Source organism: Prinia subflava, chromosome Z (genome assembly GCF_021018805.1).
Source record: "Prinia subflava isolate CZ2003 ecotype Zambia chromosome Z, Cam_Psub_1.2, whole genome shotgun sequence".
Classification (NCBI taxonomy): Eukaryota; Metazoa; Chordata; class Aves; order Passeriformes; family Cisticolidae; genus Prinia; species Prinia subflava.
Genome location: NC_086283.1, coordinates 7,124,150 through 7,145,378, shown reverse-complemented (window position 1 = coordinate 7,145,378; position 21,229 = coordinate 7,124,150). Strand labels below are relative to the sequence as shown.

The window sequence follows — 21,229 nt, the reverse complement described above, 5'->3', positions numbered from 1 at the left end:
TTGGGGCCAATAGCAGCCCAACCCCAGCTGTGCTTTAGGACGAACTGAGCCTAACGGAGCCTGTATCCCTGTGTCTCTCTTTTCACTAGGACAAACTGAGCCCAATGGAGCTGTGTCTTTGTGTGTGTCTCAGCTGCCCAGCGCTGTTAGTGTGGTGATGAAATAAATCTACTCTCTGCATTTCAGCTGAGGCTTTGTGGTTGCCCTGGTTACCTGTGTGTATCGATTTACACAGCAGGTCACGCATTACTCAGCATGTGTCACAGGCTCCTGGTACATGCTGAGGAACAAGCTGGAAAACACTGTTACCTGTTTCTGTTGCCATATCTTGTACTCTTCAAGAAATTTATTTCCCTTCTTTTGTGAGAAAACAGAAGACTAAGTAATTTCAAGCTACACCATTGTTTGTTCCCAGGTTCCTATTAAAATTGTCAGCTCTATCAATAACATGTACATTCATCTAGAAATAGCAAGGCATGCTACCAAATACAAATTTAAAAATGCTTTTGAAAGAGAAAAGAGAAAAACTTGCTTGCAAGTGTAAAAATACTTTTGAAAGAGGAAAATATTCTGTCCCCATTACTATAATACAGAGGTTGGGCTTGCTGCTATCCTTAACTAGAACAGCACCATGGGATTTAAAGCTTCAGAGAGCGTGACCCTATAGGTCATAAATTGCCTTCATCTTCCACAACCTTCAGCACGTCACCCAAACTGTAAGGATTCTCTCACAGCATTTAGTGCTGTTCTTGGCTGCATCCTGCCTCCATCTCAGAGGAACAATCAGAATATATGCCACAGAGCTTGCTTCTTACTGGAAAGGGCCTTGGACAGGTGGGCAAGTAGGAAACCACAGCACACTCCAACATAGGGACATTTGGGAGACCAGGACTGGTAGTACTTAATGGAACTCACTGAATTCCAAGTTTCAATTTCATTAAGAAAAACAAGAAGCTATCTCAGATGAGACTCTTGGCGTGAAACAAAGGCAAGTCCTTTCAAAAGATAATAGGTGAAACATGCACAGAAAGAAACTCAGGCAGGGAAAGGCCTGTGCTTCTCACCACATAATATACTATTTTTTCTAGCAATGCAATCTTATAACATACATGTTGGGAAATCAGCTATTCCTGGAGCAGTATCTGAATTTCCAATATGGAAATTCATGAAATGCATGACAAGAAGTTGTCAGGAACAGGTGAACAATCCCTGAATAATTGTTACATTTTCCACAAGGAAGAGAAGTCTGCAAATCTATACTGGCATAAAGAGTATGGCAGAAGCACCAAGAAGAATAAAAAGAAAGTAATTACCTCCCTAATACTCTGATGTTCTTTACTTGATCTATACATAACCTAACATTCAAGCCATCAGACTGACATTTCAAGCAGACATTTGGAGTTGGAAATTCATGTAATCTGGGATCTTTCTCCAAATCAAGCTTCCTGATTTGATTTTTAAACACCTTTCCTTCCTATCTAAACACACTTGCATTTAGAGAAACAGAGTAGTAGCACTTTTTTTGTTCTTACACACAGATGGTTGTGTTAGAGCAGTGGGAATGCGCTGAACATGGGGACTAAAAGGTGATGGATTAAAAGCCCTCAAGGATCCTGTGACTCTGCAGATCTAGTCTTGAATAGAAAGACACTTTTGCACAATCTGAGTGAGTTCTGTCCAGAGGTCAAATTGGAGAATATTCCAAATACAAGCTAGCTATTACATCTGTTCTTCACAGGTGCTCAGAAACCAAAAAAACAGAGTAAAAAAGAGCGCAGAAACATTCTAAAACACAAGATAGTATCTTTGGGAGGCTTTGATTTTAAAATTGATAAACATTTACTGCAAAATCAAAAAGTACAGGACTTTAACTACCTGATCACAGCAGATACTTCCAAGTCTCAGAATCTTCATTTTTTCTTTCAAAAGGTATTGGTTTTGTCAATTGAAAATATTTTGCAATTTGTCAAGGTTAAATATCATTGCACCTGTTTAAATCTTCACAAATTCAGATAGCAATCCTATCTGCACTGATTGTTGATCTGATTGTTACTTATAATCTTCCTCCTCAGAAGCACTCAGGAATCAAACCCACATGTCTCGAGTTACAACCTATCATCTCTCATAAAAATAAAAATGACCATGTTTAGAGAGAACTTAAGGGAGAAAAACCACCGCATGTTCCACCATTCCGGAAATATGTGACAGGCAGAAACTTATGCTGCCTTAACCTGTGGGTAAAGCTGATTTACAACTAGTGGAGCTTCAATTTAATTTCAAATGAATTGGAAATATTTGACACAAACAGAGGAAAAACACCTGAAACCTCAGAACAGAAGAACTTTCTGAGAGTTTCAGTGCTGTCTCTTCACTGTTCTGTTAAGCAAAGGTCCAGAGCCCTCGCCACAGCGACAGCGTGAATTTTGGCCCATAAAGCATGTAGATGGTTCCTGTGCTGCTCAGTGGTCTCAAGGTAGAAACAGGCCAGCTTCAGAGACAGTATTAAGAGGGGGCCAGGAACTGGGAACCCCTGGCTTGGCTTGGTTCTTCTTTGTTTTACTGTGCCCTTAGCTGTTTTATTTCCTTCTGCTTCTCCAAGCTTAATGAAGTTTGCCTTAAGTGACAAGTGACTGTATTTAAACAGTATGTTTTCTTTCTTTTGTTTTCTTCACAAATAAGGCCCCAAGTAGCCTGTGACAAAGGAAGGTCAGGAAATATACAGCCATAAAGCTTTTTGGAATTTCCCATTTTAAAAGGTGTATGTTATATTACACTTAGAAAACTGGAAGAATACTTACTGTCAATCCTTGTTCTCCTGGTTTTCCTGGTTCACCCTTCAAATAAAAAAAGGAGTGAATAATTTCAGCAACATATCTTGAATCCAGCTTTCTTTCTAGGAATAAAGTACCTTAAAAATTTCATTCTTAAACAGGCATGGCAGCTAATTGCACATTAAACATATTACTTTTTCGCATTTTAACCTGGTAGTCCAAATCACAGACATCTTAAGAAGTACTGCTTCACAACTACGTAATGGTACAGCTCTCAAGGCAAGAGTTAAGTACTGATATTCTGACTCCTGTCCCTTGGTTCCAAACATATTATTCCATTCCCCTGTGCTAAAGGACACAGAGAAAGGTTATTTTCACATATGTGCTGTATCCCACAGTTTATATATTCCAAGATTACTGGTCTGTGTCATCACCTCAGTCAGGAGCCATAACTTAATGTTGTCAATTACCATGTTCCATAAAACCACGAATATTGGTATTTTGAAGCCATGAAATAATTACTCAGCTGTTAAATACCTGGACTGGCTTTCAAAATGGTAACCCATAATTTCTCCAACATATTCTCTTTCTTTGGGCACAACTCTACATACAGTCAGCACCTATCTTCTCCCCTTTCTTCCCATATGAACATACGTTTGTCTGTAGAGACAGTAAAATATATCAGGCTAAATATACTCATCCAAAAAAACCAGAGCTCCACTTTAGTGGTCTGGTTTATATACCACTCCCTTGAAAACCTAACTGAGCACAGGGCAGTCCAAGCATTGTGGTTTCAGCACAGCTGCAGGGTCTTCTTTAGCAGCTTTTTCATAAAAGAAAGCATGTCACAAAACTGATGAGAACTGTTGTGACGTTGCTGTTCCTGGTGACTGAAAAGAATCAGAACTGCTTCTCTGGGTATGCGTCCATTGCGCTCAGAAGCAAACACAAAACATCTGCAAACACACCAAGGCCAGCTGGGAGAAAGAAGCCACGGAGGCACAGATTTCTGGCCAGTCACTGCCTAAAAACACCATCTTACGGCTGTGGCAATTGTAAACCTTCCTGCTTGAGAAGGACAGGCTGGAAGAGAGACTCTGCTTTATCTAACCCTGCAAAAGAGGGAATGTCTGCCTAATGGTCACTGGTCACCCTAAGGACATCCTCCTATAGCTGTGGGATGCTGCAACACCCCAGCTCACAGCACAGCACAGCTGCTGTCTTAAGCTCACTAGTTCAAAGTCCCACACAAGTCTTCACCTCAAAGAGAAAGCTGTCCTTCCCTCTCAGCTAAGTTTTCCCTTTACAGCTCTCCTATTTGACTGTGTGTCACACAGCCATGGAGGAACATGATTTCTAAGGATCAGGAACATTAACCTGAGGCTACAGAACAGTAGCGAGGGGCAGCAAACTGGGCAGTTTCTACCTGAGTGTTTGTTTGTATCTGATTTTCCATAATGTTATAGGGTTTAAGATAGCCACAGCTTAAAAACTGTAAAAAAAAACGCTCTCTTGCCATCTAAAGTCAAAATCACTACAGAACTATTATAAAGTGGAATGACCTCATTGCATAAAATGCATGACTTTCCTGTTATGAGAAACACTAATGACCCCTTTGCTAAAAGGCACAAAGTAACATGCAGCCACACTGTAATCAGCAAGGCCAGCTGATTCTGCCAGCCCCGTGTATGTGAATTATTAAAACACTATCGCTGCAGTCAGAAATGGATTCTGGTTTCAGTCTTGCCTGTACTAGATCGAACCAGCACTAACTCTGCTGACCACAGACCATTTAACCACAATAAAAGAACACAAGGGAGACCCAGAAGAGGCCCAGAGCCTGACGTGCCACAGGACTAACAAGAAATGATAAGGTTGCCAAAGTAAAGCATCATGAGAGCTATGGACTTTTAACGTCATTTCATAACCTTGTGCTAGAACTTATGAGAGCAGGAGTGGTAAAAAAACCAAACCAAAACAACAACAGCAGTAGCAGCCCTACAGTCCTAGAGGTCTTAACTGACCAGCTTTGCTGGATTTTCACAGGAAATTTTAGCAGGATCTTGATATTATCATGCTATATTACATTTAGATAGTTAACACCTGAGTAGGGTTAGAACAGGAGTGTAGGTACTTTCTTTCTTGGTTTTAGCTAAAAAGACCCTGCAGGAAACATTTATGCTGCCCTGGCCTCACGTAACAAGTGATGCTTTTTCTTCAAGAAACCAGTTTTTGTTTCCAGAGCTGGTCCTCACCTTGCTGGTTCCTCATGAGTTTTCTTGCCACAATCTTCACTTTTCATGGATGTGAACATGCGTGTGTGCATGTGTACCTGTGCCATTTCATTCTTCATGTCTCTCTCCTGTCTGAGATCCCATTTGCACACTGATAACACAGTGGCATTCATGATGGAAAGAGAGATACCTCTTTCAAAGAAGTAAAAATTAAGAAGGCCACAAAATACAAAACTAAAATCAAGCACATACTTTTCTAAAAAGTCAGGTGTTTAGGCATCTGTCTAAAAAGCATGGGGTTCATCCTGTGCCTAAAACAAACAACACACAATATACTGGATTCTGCTGCTTGTCCTAATGAAGTATGGGGCCTGAGCCCAAGAAAACAGTACTGTTCTTCTTGCTCAAATTTGGCAGAATCTAACTCCAGAATCTAAACTTCATCATACCTTGGGCAGCTTTTGCAGTTTATTACTTTATTCCATGACTTTTGAGGTTAAACCATTAAGAAGTGGGAAGTCAAGCACATCCATGCTACGAAGTCTCAAATTCAGTTTTATCTTGAAGTTTATATAGACACATTTATTACTCATGGAAGGGAGCAGACTCTCCTGACACAGCTATTAGTGAGTGACTGAGAAACCTTAGAAAGTGTAGTGAAACTGCCAGGGGTGGGAGGCAAGGAATCTTGCTGTTACTTCTGGCCCTGCTATATTCTGTGTGTGTGTGACGTGAGGAACACCTTGAAACCTGCCTGGGGTTCAGCTTCTGCATGTTTTACCTGCCAGTCTTACCTCAGAAAATGTCTTTGACACCGTGCTGGCACACACTTGAGAGAAATGTGCACACCAAAGCAGCAACAGAGTGACTCACCATTAAGCCAGGCATCCCACGAGGACCATCTTTGCCAGTGTCTCCTGGGGGACCTCTGGGTCCTGGGGGCCCTGGAGGTCCAGGGGGTCCAGCTTGTCCTTGGTCCCCCTAAACCAATAAAAAATTCATCACAAAATTGCTTTAGAGGCATCAGCCACATACAAACACATCAATTCACCCATTCACCCACTGCAAGAGAGGCTGGAAGAAGCTGCCACGACCTGGACAGTGGCTTCTTCACTGCTTATGGCACAAACAGCACTTTGCCTTGAAGACCAACAGTTTGTATCTGTCTGTTGCAATCAGCCCTAGAGCAGAAGGTTCAGATTCTGAACTACTTGTTTTACCACAGCACATATGCCAAAATTTTGGATGGTCTTGAAATGTTTTGCTCATCTAGTTCTCCAGAGCAAGTGACTGTTTTCGATAAGCATCTGTTTGCTTCATGATTTGCATAATTGTAACAAAGCTGAAGCGAGAAAGAAAAGTCACATCTGAGAATATACAGATTTGCACAGCAATTCTCCAAGCCCATGAACGATACATGGATAGATCTCAAAATTGAGCATGGAAAATAACTGCTTCTTCATGAAGTTGTACATAATTTTCCATCTGTTTTGTGAGGCTGTTTTATAGTGGCAATTAGCTAACTCTCTTCATTTTTACCTATTAATTTATAAGTCAATTTTAAAGAGAGTTGTCAAAACATATTACCTTCCCCTCTAAAAACGAAAAGACACCCCAAAATGGTGCTTTAGTAATTTCCAGCACATCACTGCAAACGGCTGGAAGAAGCTGCTAGGATCTCAAACGTGGATCACTTAGTAAAGCCATCCGTGGTCTTTTAACTGTTAATACCATTAACAGTTGCTTCATTTCAAAGCATTTTCAAGTGAACAACCTGCCATAAGAAGGCATCTGATAAAAAGGTACAGCAAAGAGTAAACTGAATGTAAAGAAGAACCAGACTCCAGTGAGATGAAGCACTACCTTAATGAGGCGGCGTTTAATGAGCTGCTGATCAGCAGAGAGAAACCCATGATTGATTTTAGGAAACACCATCTGATCAGGCAGGTGAGGTCAAAGGTTGAAGATCAGAGATGAGAGAATTGAAGAATAGACATCAGAAGGCCCGAGAAAGAAATAAAGACATATTCATTAGATTTATAATAGCTAATATAATATGAACCGGTGCTTCTGCCTGAAAGAAACTGTGCATTTTCTATTGGAAGAAGATTATCTGTATTGTACAGGACATAGTGCTATGATTTAAATAATATACAATGACTTAAATGTGTAACTGTTTCCTCTCCAGATTCTGCACGAGAATTCTGCAAGCGTATTAGTTTTTTCATTACCTGGGCTCTGAAAATCAGTATTTTTAGATGCTGTTCTTTCAGCAAAGTTTCTAGAGACAAAGCACCAGTTCAACTTTCAGTCAGATTTTCGAACCAGCATATTGTGCCATGAAGAATGGTGTTATTTTTATAAGGTCTGAAGTTCCAGCTTGACCAGATTGCTTCCTGCTTAATTTGCAAATCCACTTTGAAAAAATCTGGAAGTACAGATGAAACCTCTGATATCTAACAAACATCTGACTCTACATGTAACCCGTATAGAGTTCATTGACATTTTCTACACTCATGTATGCCTCAGGGAAGCACGACAGAAAAACTCATCTGAAAATAAAATTCTGACCAAGACCATGGGGAATGTAGGCATTTCCAGGGGTACACAGTTATTGATTGATTCCACGCTCTGCATCAGGAGTACTTAGATCAATGCAAAGGCAGTGAGGGTTGGCTTAGGTCCACCATAAGAATTCACCAGTATTCCATGTTAGAAACAATTTTTCATGTGCACTTGTATGCTGATACAGAGAGACCTGACTGAACAGGTACATGTCAGCCACAAACCTTGACGGTGAGGATCTGATTACTGTGCAGAGCAGCAACTGTGGGGAAGCCTGGCAGACCCTAGGGACACAGCACAACATGGTACGAGAACAGCACAACACAAACATGGCAGAGACAATTTACTAACAGACAGAACAAACACCACGCTTAGTACACCCCACACTGCCGACAGATAGGAAACGGCCTCTCTGTCATATGGGAAACAGAGCCAGGGCTGCACTGCACTGCAGATGCAAGTTGATACCTCACAACGAGAATATCCAGAGATCTTAGAAGGAGCAATTCCATTAAGGTGTCTTTCCTTAAAATTGTAATAAATTGTTATGATCATCTGAAAATTGTTGAGATGAGCCAACAGTCGACTGAGCCATTTTCAATTGAAATGAACAGCAGCGCTTCAAGAGATCTATGTAGAAAGCCTTGACTCTGGATTGCTGCAGAAGCTGACAGCAATGACAGTATTCTCTGAAGTGCTTTGCATAATTAATGTCCTGCTCCTCACATTCTGTTTAACATATGACATTCAGCACATAAACTGGTAGCACATATACAGCTATAAACACTGAACATAAATCTACTGCTAGATCTTGGGTAGTCTATAATGACCATGGTCAAAATTTTCAAGGCATACATAGCAGTATTTTCACTTCCATTTTTACCCATCAATTGTTGTATGCCACATATGGTTTCTCATATTCTATTCTACCAAGATGTGCAGAACTCGTACTGTACTGGCACAAAAAGGGAAGAGTGTGGTGATTGTGGCCTGCTGTCACAATGTAAAGGGGTAAATTTTGCTCTCAGTTCAAGATTTTTCTTGAGCTGCCTTGGAGGGTGTGAATTAATCACTCTGATAAAGCCAAAACCTTACGCAGTTGAGCAGTGAATTCCTAAAGAGGAGGAAATCCCTAAGTCCTCTCCTTGCCTTTAGCACAACACACTATCAGAAGCAGAGGCTCGTTCAATGGCAGAGAGACATTAGGCTGAGGAACACTAAATAAAACACAGCCAGGTATCTCAAAGCCACCTATATGCCCACAGATCACGTTTATGAGGCAGAGTTGGTAGCACAGCCCCTCTAGAGGCTCCTCCTGGAGCAAACAGCTGCACCATGCCAGCTTAGCCCCTCCTAAAGGGAAGGCTGTGCCTGGCTCTTGCTGCCAGGCAAGGGCCCTTCTGAGGAGTCTGGTGTGAAGGCTCTGCTGGTGCAGCCCATGTTGCTGTAGCACATGGGCTCTTTGCAGCCCAGCTCACCTGGTGGGGAGCACCAACTGGCCAGGGGAGCCTGCCAGGTCTCTCAGCTGCAGCTGATTCTTTTAATGTGGCAAATACTTGCTCTGCTCATCACACCAGAAAGCCTGTGGATCACAACGACTGCACCAGTCTTTACAAAAAAGGCAGGGTAACTTTTTGATGTGTACATGTTCCTCACTAGCATCTTGGAGTTGCATTTAGCATCTTTATTCCTGCTATACATCTGTGAGATGAAGCTGAGACCTTGTAAGTTGATCCCATAAAGCCAGTGGCTAAATGCAGCTTTCCCACTTCATTGGGATGAACTGCAGTGTGGCTAACCGCATTGCTCAGTGACCTGAAATCTCCTCTTCAGAAACAAATAAACAGAAAACAAAACCAAAAAAGGCTAAAACTCACAACACATAAAGAGACTCACTCCTGAGACACTGGTAAGACTGGAATGATACATCATTTAGGAAACAGATGTATCAAGTTTGCATTTATCTTATTATGGAATATAAGTTAAAGAAGTTATTAGATAGTAATGTGTCAGAATCTTTACATCTGTGACTCATTAGCCCTGCTGTACACATGATCCATTTCTCCTCTAGATAAAACTACAATACCCATGTAATGGAAATGAGCACAAACAAGAAACCTGCATAGGAAGGATAATCTGAATAGCAAGCAATAAATGACATGATTGGAAAAAATGGATAAACAGAAAATTTTTAAACAACTTCACATTTACTCATCAGCCTTTAGAATTACAGCACAGTAATTTTCAGTTACCTCTAAATTAGCCTATTTGCAATTTCATGTTTTAAACTCATATTAATTTTTTTAATTTTTCTTTTCTTCAACACAAAGTAGAACTGAGACTTAATTAAGAAAGGCACTTATTCAGAAAATACAGTGGTTTGTCCTGAAAGCTTTTCCTTGAGAAGAAACGAAAGACTTTGGCAAGATTTGTGTAGCTGTACCCAGAACCATTTGCATTCAGCACTTCTCAGTCAAGCCCCAGCACCCCCAAAGCTTCCCAACACCACACAGACAAGTTCAAGATTAGCTATCAGTACTGCAGTTCTCTGCCTACATAAAGAACACATGAGAAAAGGGTCAATCTCATTCTTCCATCTGCAGCTTAGTTACATCTTCCAGCTTGTTCCCAAGGAGGACAACGCTTTTCCTTCCTTTGCCCAAAGTGGTCATAAGCTTAGACCTAGCAATCAGATACATGCAATGCCAGTTTGGACCTGGATCATTTCCCCATGAGTAACACGTATTTTTGGAGAGAGCCAAAAACATGGGAACACTAAATAGAACCCAGCAAAGACATTACAATAGGTCCATACTTTTTGCATGTGTGGGAGGCTTTAGAAGGCATTGCACCCTCTGGCATCTGTGAAAGATAATGTTGGCACACAACAAGCTTCTAAAAAGGCATAAAAAGAGCTATCCTTCCCACAAAATGAGTTCTCTTCCTTTCCTGTCACTCTGTTATAAATATAGCCACAAATATCCCCTGGATCTGTTTTATTTTTTCCCTATCGAAAGCTGTTCTGAATGACAGATTCAAAGTTACTCAATTTTCTCTTTATTTGGTTTGATTCTCGAACTGCACATAGGAAGGGTTCTTGTTCTACACCCTGGGAGGCCCTAATAGAATACAAAACACTACAGTCATCAAGAGAGACCACTGGTGTACTAAATTCCTCTGCTGACAGCTACTCAAGCTCACCCTGAAACGCTAGCTGGTTGCAATTGCGAAATTAGCACAGTTGCTGCATGCCTCACTGCCATTTTCGCCCAAATGTCAAGCAAAACATGATGCCTGATGGAGGCCAACAGCCATGGGATAACATTACCCACCTAGAAGCGTAGGTAAAGCCAACCTGCCCCATACAATGGCCTGAGAAAACCAAGGGATGCCGGAATACGGTATCATTCCCCCTCTCTGATTTTTTTACTTGGATGAAACAGTTCTCCTGTTACAGTCATCACAGCCTTGAAGGATGCAATTCCCACTAGCTGTCCTAGATTTTTCACAGTACTCTCATCTTTGTCCATTGGTCCACATGAAGTTAATATTATAAGGTCATCATAACCTTGTCAGAGACAAGTCTGATAACATTAAGCAACAGTGTTACTGGTTTTACACAGTGCTGCATACACTCCAGTTTGACTACTGCATTTGCTCAGTACAGTAAATGTCACCGTCCTCTCTAGGATTTTCCTTCTGACCTGCCAATAAACCCAAGCTGCACAAGCTTGCATGTTCCTGTGAAGACATGGTAAATGAGACAGGAATTACCACCTGCTGTTCTCTTGCACTTCCTAAGGTTACAGCCAGCTGCTGCTATTTCACATCAAATCACACAGGCTTCAGGCCAGAGTGATCCTGACACTCTTTATGGCTGCTCTGCCTCTCTCCAACACCACCTCCAGTTCTAATTAATCCCTCAGACTGAGTGCCAGTCCTGTGGCTAATTATTGTACCTGCCCTGGGGAATACAGTGTTTGGTATCACCCTGTACAGTGCCACAGACTCCCAGCAGGAGCTCTGTTATATAATCCCTTTTATCCTAACTGCTGCTTTCTCCAGCAGCAAATCTGCTAACAAAAACACCACACCACAACAAGGCAAGAATTCAGAAATTTCTTTTCACTTAGGTAAACATTCAATGAAGAGTTCTGATTTGAATACATTATATAATGATTCAGACTTCGTAAAAAATTAGTAAAAATGCAGTGTTTAAGATCTACCATAAACAGATCACTGTAAAAGCATTATTTCCTATAATGACCTCTGTGAAATCTACCTGACACTGCATTCAAACTGAATAGAACTGGGAAAAGCCAACATTTTCCTAGTTCTGTCCTGTTACTAGATGAATTTTCAGTGAGGCAAATGTCTTTTCTACACAACTCAGTTATGTGTTCTGATGAGTGATCACATATCTGACCTCCATAAAATATTATTCCTGAAGGCAAACCTGCTACTCTCAATGAAAGTCGTGGTAGGCATCCAGTTAACGGCAAAATGCACTGGTCCATGACCAAGCTGGTTCTGAAAATAAAAACCTTCTCTCCTGGCTTATGTTTATCTTCAAATTTTTTACCTGCTGCATTTATGTGATGCAGGTCAGTGGTTCAATCTTCTTCTCTGATGTTTATTAGGACTGGATTAAATTTTAAAGGGTTGTTTTCAATCATGTTTGTCTAATTCAAATGTTCAGTGCTGCAGCACTTCTGCGTGACAGCTGTAGTTTCAGATACAACAACTACACGATGTATTTTCAGCCATAGGACAGGGCTGCAGAAAAAGGAACAGGATGTACAGAGACTTCCTTCCTCACCATTCCTCTGGCATTACTAAAAAGGGGCAAGATGCAAACCAACTGGTGAAGAGCGAAGACAGGCACTGCCTAGCTCTTAAGCCAGGAATGACAACATCCTAGTCTCAGAAGCAGGTATGTGGCACTTTCCCTGGAGTGTCACAGCTGTTCTGCATTGCCCAAGGGAACCTCAGGAGCTGAACATCAAAGGCATGGCTTGGCCCTAGAGAGTCATTCACAGCCAAAAGGACACTCTTGTGAACTCTGACTCTCAAGTCTGAGTGTCCCAATGCTTTAGACAAAGTTGGCAGCCAACACCATCTGAGCTCTTTCCTAACCTCTCCTAGTTTCAGAGCACCAAGTTACCTTGCTCCAGTTTGTTACCCCAGTTTCGCCTTAATGGAAAACAGGGGAGCCACAACAGCCCAACGCCAGTGAAGTGCAGATAATTAATCCCACGAATGGAGTAGATAAATACCCCTGTTGCCTTCTGGCAGATAAAGAAACAAAGTCTTAGAAGATAAATTAACTGCTCACAGACAGATTTGCATTAAACCGGATGTCCAGCAGTTTTCTCAATGATTCTGCTTCAGTGCAAGTTATGTTAACAGAAGGAATCACTAATGCTTTTTTAATATTCCTATTGTGGCACACTAAGAGTACAATTTGAAACAGTAGCTAGATATAGCTTATAACTTGACCTATAATTTGATTTACCCAGGTCAACTAACAACAGAAGAAACAACCATAAAATGTAACCATACTGGTAAAGTTTGAAATTAAAGTAGTACTCTGTGTCTGCTATGTTTGAAGTAACATACAATAGAACAGAAAATATGCTTTTAGACATAAATAAGAATCATCAAGAGCATAAGAAATTCATAGCATTAAACAGAATTTAAATGAATCAAAATTGTATTTAATTAACATAATACTTTCACTCTAATACTATACATTTCTGCTTTGACAAGTTGTGGAATGAGGATAAAAATTATCATCAAGAAACATTTGGGAACAAATCTTCCTGTAACGTGACTTATTTACCAACATTCATTACAGTTAGCAATGTCAACCTGATCTCACTCCAAAAAACTGAGTTTTGCTTTTGGGGAAGGCAAGAAATCACACTGGTTAATATACTACTATTTATTTTGTGAAGCAAACCTGTTCCTTTCTTAAAAAAAAAAAACCCAAACAACAACAACAACAACAAACAAACCAAAACCAAATCTCCCATATAGTAAAAAACAGGATGGCTTTAAAGGGGGGTGAAAAGTTAATGGTCATGGTTTCATCATTCAGTAACTAGTATTTTCTAATTTATGATTAAGGTCCTGATTCTAAGGACACGAATACTGGTTTTTCCATGCATTGTCACTAGGTGCAGGAAAAGGCTCAAAATACTTATATTTCCTAGAAATACATTAACTAATAATAATGCACATATATTAAAATAAGTTTTTTCAAAATTTTCGTTTAAAAAAATTAGGTCAAAATTTACTGCTTGCACACCTTTAATTTCCATTTAATATGGCATAGTTTATAAAAGTTGTGTCTATAATAGAACAAGTGAAGCAATACTTCATTTTAAAAGAGAGCTTATGTCTATATATACACACACATTTATATGTACTTATTTCAGTAAACAGACTGCTTCCAGGACTACTTTGTCAATATTAGGTAATTTTGAAATAGTCTGTTAGTATAAAAGAGTAGAACTTGCACAGCAATGATTTCTCTCTATCAGGAAGCAAGTAAGTAGCAAATATATTAAAAAGTAAACAGGGGAAAGAGTTAACTAGAAAAGAGCATTATACCTCTATCAGAACCTAACTGTTTTAACAGGACTCACGGAATGTTTTTAATCTTCAAGTCAATAAGGGTTAACAAAACAAGGTAAACTTCTGAGTTCCTGTTTTTTCTAGAACTTCATCTTTCCTGCCTAAGATATTTTAGAGATATTATCAGGTTTGTGCCACCCCAGCCAACTGGAAAATTTACTTAAACATAGTAGAAAATTATTTTATGAAAATACTTACGTGTGGCTTCTGGGTGGTATCTCATTTCACTGAGACCAAAACCAACTTAAAACCAGCTTCTAGCTAATGATTTCTAGCCCTGATAAGCAAGAAATCTCTCATGTATCTGAACCAAAGGACAAAAGATATTTATTATGTCATTTTATGAAGGATGAGACAAGACTAAATATCATGGAGCCACTGAAGTTGGAAAATACCTCCAAGATCATTAAGTCCAACTTTCAGCTGAACACCACCGTCACCCACTAGGCAGGTCACCTGGTCATGAAAGGTTATCAGGTTGGCCAGGTAGGACCTGCTTTTCCTGATCCATGCTGCCTGAGCCCAATCCCCTGGTTGTCCAGCACATGCTGCATGATCACACTCAAGATGATCTGTTCCATAATTTTTCCTTGCACTGAGGTCAGGCTGACAGGGCTGTAGTTCTCTCAATGTCCTCTAACCATTCTTGTAGCTGGGTGTCACACGGTCAACCTCCAGACATCTGGGACCCCCACAGTCAGCCAGGAGTGATGATAAATGATGGAGAGTGGCTTGGGCAGCTCTTCAACCAGCTCCCTCAGTATCTGCATGTGAACCCCATCTGGCCCCAGAGAGCTGGGAGTTTCTAAGTGGCATAGCAGGTCTAAATACTTCCTCCTGGATTGCAGGGGATCTATTCAGCTCCCTATCCCTGTCTACCACATCAGGGGGCTGATTGCCCTTGGGACAATCAGTCTTTCTGCTGAAGACTGAGGCAAAGAAGGCATTAAGTACCTCATCAGCCTTTTCCTCATCCTTGCTTACAAAGTTCCCCTCCGCATCCAGGAAGACATTCCATACTAGCTTTTCTGTTCCTAAACATTCACCTCGGAAGACCTATTTCCATTATCAAGAACCATTCTCTACTTGGACAATATATCCTTTGAAATTCTACTATTTTGAAATTTTAAAAGGCTTTTTTTAAATTAGCTTAGAGCTGAACAACTGGAACTGAGCAACCTGGTATCGCCATTTATTCTAACAGTCTACAGGCTTAACTCCATCATTTTTAATTTTCTCATGGCTCAGTACAGTAAAGCTAATCTTCATGAAGCCATGCCCTCTGCAAAAAGAAGAGCATCCGAAAGATATACTAACATTACCACTTCTTACACTGGTATCAAGGAAAGCTAGTTCTGCATTTGACCTAAATGTAAATGTCAACCAGAACTTTAGAGTAATTAGAGATCTGGTATAAAAAATATAGAAATAAAAAAACAGTTTTCTCAAAATAAGACCAGGACTCATTATCACTAGCTTATTCGTGGTCTCATGTGATTAAAAACTGTATCAACTTGCTGCTCAAACTCACACTCTGGATATGAACTCCTATAACACTCACACTACTAGAATGTGTTTTGGCTCATATTTGATACACAGTATGGACGTTGGTAGACCAAGCACATGGCATTATGAACTAGAACCTCTGCACAATGAAGGAGTCTGATCCATAGATTTCTCCTGAATAAGTAATTACATTACTTAAGAAAACTCCTCAGATTCTTAAAAAAAAACTAAACAGAAAAAACAAAACAAAACAAAACCACCACAACATTAAAACCCAGCCACATTATTCTAAAAATAGAGGAGCCTGACCCCTGCGTGGTATTTGCAGGGCTGAGTTCTTAGTGTATGAGTTTATTGAAGGTACTTTCAAGAAAACCTGAACTTCAAAGCAGTTCTGTATATATTCTACATGTCCAGTAACTATGAATATTTTGAGATAACTGATTACTACTTTTACGGTTTTGAAATTATTTCAGAAATAAGTATCCCTAAAAAATCTCACGGTGAAAAATTTGGGTGGAACATAAAGCAGCAATATCTTTGCCTCTTGCAAAATGTTTTCATAAACACCTTTCTATTTTCTTTTCAGCAGATTTCTGGAATTTTAAGGTCTTCACTTGGACAGTCTTTACATTTTATTTTGGTTTCTTTTACAAAAATGCCCAGGGGAAAGAAAGTAGCTTTTCTAAAGAAAAAACAGTCATTTTGAAATTTCATTCGTAGCTTGGAACACTAACAGGTCTTGCTAAGTTAAATGCTTGTTTCAAGCCAGGATATAAAAATATAAACTCAAAGAAACTTCAGGCTCCTTACCTGTAAAAGATGAATTAGCATTAAAATGTTCACTGCTCTTAGATACTATATCCAATCTGTCTGCAAACTTGTCAAATCCAAGTGTTAATGTCATGCCCCAGTTACTTTCAGGTATAATATTTCTCAAAAATAATATTGTATGCCATTACCTCCAAATCCATTTACTTTACGTGTGCAGTGATGGAAAACTATGTGCAAAGGTAACCAAGCAGGACTAAATGGGCTTAGTTCCATTCGGAGCATGAGTGGCTTACACATAAAAATTCTATTAATTAGATTGTAAATCCCCTGGCACAGCAGATTGAGCAGTCACCCTGCAGACAGTTATCAGAAGAGCTAACTGCTGTACCATGAAATATAAAATGGTCAGAGACTTCATAGTACTTATTACCTGTGAAATATGGAGGGAAAAAAAGGAGAAGAGGCTGTAGAATACATTGAAAATAGATTAAGGGAAAGCCAACAACTCTGGGCAAATTTCCCAAGTTTGACCAATGTACTTAAAAAGGAGATATGCTACTACAACCTGCATTGACTAAAGAGTTGGTAAAGTTTCAGCATGTCCACAAGATGCTAGTTACCACCTCTTCCTCTCCACTGCTGACCTGATTGAATTCCTTTTCTGTAATCAGATACAGAACTCAGTCTCAAGTGCCAGCTGCTGCAGCAAATACAACTTTGTGATGTCCTTATATATGAATTCTTCAGGCTGGATATTTTCTGCCCTTTATCTGCACTTGATTTACCAAACCTACAAATAGTCATAACTATGATTTGTATGGCTCAGTAGGACTCTACTTGTATATGGAGCATATCTTGGGTACCCCTGCAGTAACACTGACCAAACCTGCATCTTCTTATTGGGCATTGCCAACAGATATTCTTACATCTCTTCAACATTTTGCCAAGATTTCTGCATCATTGTTCTCTTGTGTTTATACCATTTCATTTGTTCTTCAGTGTTCAGACCTTTGGGTCTTCCCCTGGAAACTTCTCTGGCAGACACAATTCCAGATTCTTATCCTCAGCTATGCAATGCTTTTCACAACCCTGCTTTTCCATACTTTTTATTGCATTCCTCTCTGATACTTCCATCAAATTTGCTCTCCTGGTCTTTTGAATCTAAAGCCACAGCTGTGAATATAAGAACACACATCTCTTCTGCATGTAAGGCCACTCAGTGCAAGCACTTACACTCGAGCCTGTCTTATGCCACCTGAATGGAGCATCCTCTCTTATGCTACAGGCACTGCACTGCTCTCCTCTCCTGCATCTCTCTCCTCACATTCCCCGTGAAGCTCTGTAGCACAGAACCAGACAAAATATACAGCCCAGGATGGCCTCTGAGAGACACTAAATTTGCTTAGAAGTTTAAAGGAAATATTTACATTATTCAGAACTTTTAGTTTGTGTATTACCTAGAAAAAAAGCACGTTGCTCTCATTGTTACACTCTTTCTTTTATTTATTTAAGTAGTTTTCTAACTCTTATTGAGTTTCAACTGAAATACTATTTAAAGCTGTTCACTCTCAGGCCACTGTCTTTATGGTGTGCAGCCATAACAGCACCAAGCATAACAGGACACCCTGATAGTTCATGGAACATCAAAATCAGCTGTAAAAGCATGTTGTGACTTTAGATAATCATACTGGCTGAAAAAAATAAAATCCAATTAAATGAAATTATAAGAAACAAAACAGTAGAATGAAATAAAGCCGCAAATTCAAAATATTTAACATAGTTAACAGAAGAAAATAATCCATGGAACATACTGTTATGGGTAAAATTACAAACATGTAACCAAAGAGAGTTACTGTATCATCTGAACAACGTAACCAAGCGTTTTCTAATGAAGCACAGATGTAAAGAGTGAACTAGCACAGCCAATCCATTCGAACTTACACTCCTGTTTTCCTCTATCTCTCTGTTAAAATACACATGACATTTAAAAATTAAAAGAACCTTCTCATTTCCTAAATAAACCATGTTCTAACTGTCTGGATTGTAACTACAAGGTGGTACTATTGTTATTATTAAAAATATTAAATACATATATGTCAGAAAAAAAGCTAATACATGCATACATTATATTTGTTTGTAATTCACTAAATATTAGCTACATTTTACACAAAATCCATTTATTAGAAGCCTGGCCCTCTGCACTGTGGAAGCCCATGCATGGCATGAACACATTGCTGGGGAAACTGAATGGTTTGGTTAGAAAAGCCAGCTTTGTACAGCAGAGCAAAATCACTGTGGAACCTGGAAACTGTACACTATGGGATCACTCAAATCTTCCCAGACACTTCCTGCTCACGTTCAGTATTACTGTCCTGCAGACACTTCAACATGCAGGGTAAATGCAGCTAATAAGCGTAATTAGCTCAGACAGTGTATTTTAATTTAGTTTTGCACTTAAAGACTAATTGCCTACTCAGCGAAGGGGAAGTGTAACATTTTTTTTAAGATGCTTACCCGAGGGCCCTGATCACCTTGATCTCCCTGCAAAGTGGAAAGATGAGATGATAGGTTTAACACAGCATCTGTGTGCTACCCAGCTCTCTTACATAATCTAACATTTCACTGCATCAATACAAACAGTCTCTTGAGTTCATGCTGGGAGGGCTTTCCAGGCACCTTGTAAGAATCACCCGAACATCAACTCACCTTCTCGCCTTTTGGACCAGGAGGGCCCTGAAAGAAACAAAGGCAAAGATTAATTACTGATACTGATGAAGTCCTGGGACGCGCAAAGAAACAGATCTGTGCCAATCTGCAATTTCTTCCCAACAATTTATTTCCTTATAATTTTTTAACTCCAAATGCCGGTGCTCTTCCAGAGATGGTTTCTTCAGTGTACCAATAACAGGAACTGCACACTATTTCTTGAATAGTTTGCTAACCCTGTGTGTTGAATCAGTCTCCTTAGACAAGAAAAACTATGCCTGAAATGGCAAAATATCTACAGATTTCACTTAGGGACAATAGTTTATCTCCTATCAGATAATAAAAGTTTTCTTAGACTGTAAAAGCTCTTTGCAAGTGCACTGAATAAATTCAAAAATATATACATCTGTCATGTATTTTGGCACCCTTCTTCTCTTAGATTGCCAAAGAAAAATGGATTCAAAATTCTAAAAGGGTTTTCATTCCTTTCTTTGGCAATACTGATGTTTAGTCTCAAGCAGACTGTTTAGGCAAAATGAGCTCTTTGTGTAATATGATTTTGTAGGGGTATTGCTTTTTGTTACTTATCACCCAATGAACAGTAAGGTGACAGAATCACAAATAGGAGGTCCTCTCCTATTCTATTTTTACTTAGCACTTTCCAGAAAGCTAGCAGCAGGTTTCTAAACCACTAGCTTTTTGGGTTAGTATCTTGTGAATAAAAATGCTATCAGTCTGCAAAAAACTGTCTGCTTACATAGTGCAGACTCTACCTCCAGCTTTCTGAAAGACATGCAGGTGTTTCATTACAAAGAAGGACCTGAGATACATATGAAAGCAGCTGTAAACAGAGAAGGAGCCATTCAAGCCAGCATAGTTCACTGTGATAACAGAAAGAGAGTGTGTGGCAGTGTGTGTGTGTGCATGTGTGTGGCTGTATGCAGAACAAGGAAAGATTGTCACTAACAACACTGGTAAAAACTCATGTGGTTCACATAAATGCAGTGGAACAGAGGTAAGTCTGAGGTGTATTAAAGACGTGATCAACCACAAGCAAGTCTTTGAGAATCCCTGTTGTAGCCAATTTTCTGCTTAGTTTTAAGGGCTTCTGATGCATGCCAGAGAAGACCATCTGCTCCTAAATCTTTCAAGGAATTAAAGCATATGCCTCTGCTTCCATAGCCTTCTCTTCTGTCTGCTGCAGAGGACACAGAAACAAGTCTGCCTCCTGATGTCCCCATGTCTCCTTCAGGAAGGAAAGTGCTCACTGCCAGCTGAGTGGAAACTATCTGCTCAATTAACTATGACCCCTGCCCACTTTGCATTGCCCTGCAAGCCCTTGGCCTCTTAAAAAAAATTAAACAAAATAATTTAATGAATAGATAAAACCTGGCTGCACCTTTAAGGTCTCTCCATATATATTATTTTTTATACTTTAACCCATACTGTCCTTTCCCAGTTCACATGTTTACATACATACTGAAAACTAAGTGCAGCACTGTCTACTTTTAGCTACAGTCTCCACACACGTGTACTGTGACGTGACATTGCAATAGAGCAGGTCTGCTTTAAAACTTACACATACATGCCACTGAGCTTGTGAATTTGTAAACACATACCATCACCAACACAGTAATTGCAAGATGGGAAAAATTAAAATCAGTCAATGCAGGCTGTTGCTGCCTTCTCCACAGTGACAGTAAAGCACAAGCAAAAGGCTTGTGCTCACGTGTTCTACCTCCTTGAATTATCAAGCCATTACTGGCTCTGAATATATTACTGGCTGCAAAGTGCAAGTAGCATGACCCCTATCTGCTACAGTCAGAATCCTATTTCTCAGGCCTTAGGCATGAAATTAGAGATAACGTGACATGACTGAGACTGTAAACAGATGTTGCCTTGTGGGAGCTGTTCCTGCCCTCATTTAGATGCTCAGGGCTGTTCTTATGCCCAAGAGTGGCCCTGCTTCTGATGGGTTTTGGCTCATAACTCTTCTGAAGCATGCTTGCCACAGCTCTGCCTGTTGGTATAAAT

The 21,229-nt window shown here is 39.9% G+C and overlaps 1 protein-coding gene across 3 annotated transcripts in view; it reads right to left on the bottom strand.

Annotated features, from left to right (window-relative positions):
• The window catches only part of COL25A1 (collagen type XXV alpha 1 chain), a 302,634-nt gene that overhangs the window by 87,118 nt on the left and 194,287 nt on the right, over positions 1–21,229 (bottom strand). For all 3 annotated transcript variants that reach the window (XM_063423866.1, XM_063423864.1, XM_063423865.1), the window contains 5 exons: positions 19,196–19,222; positions 19,004–19,030; positions 7,795–7,854; positions 5,879–5,986; positions 2,799–2,834 (listed from right to left, as the gene is read on the bottom strand). In XM_063423866.1, the coding sequence (XP_063279936.1) occupies positions 2,799–2,834; positions 5,879–5,986; positions 7,795–7,854; positions 19,004–19,030; positions 19,196–19,222 (258 nt within the window). The remainder of the gene's footprint in view (positions 1–2,798; positions 2,835–5,878; positions 5,987–7,794; positions 7,855–19,003; positions 19,031–19,195; positions 19,223–21,229) is intronic.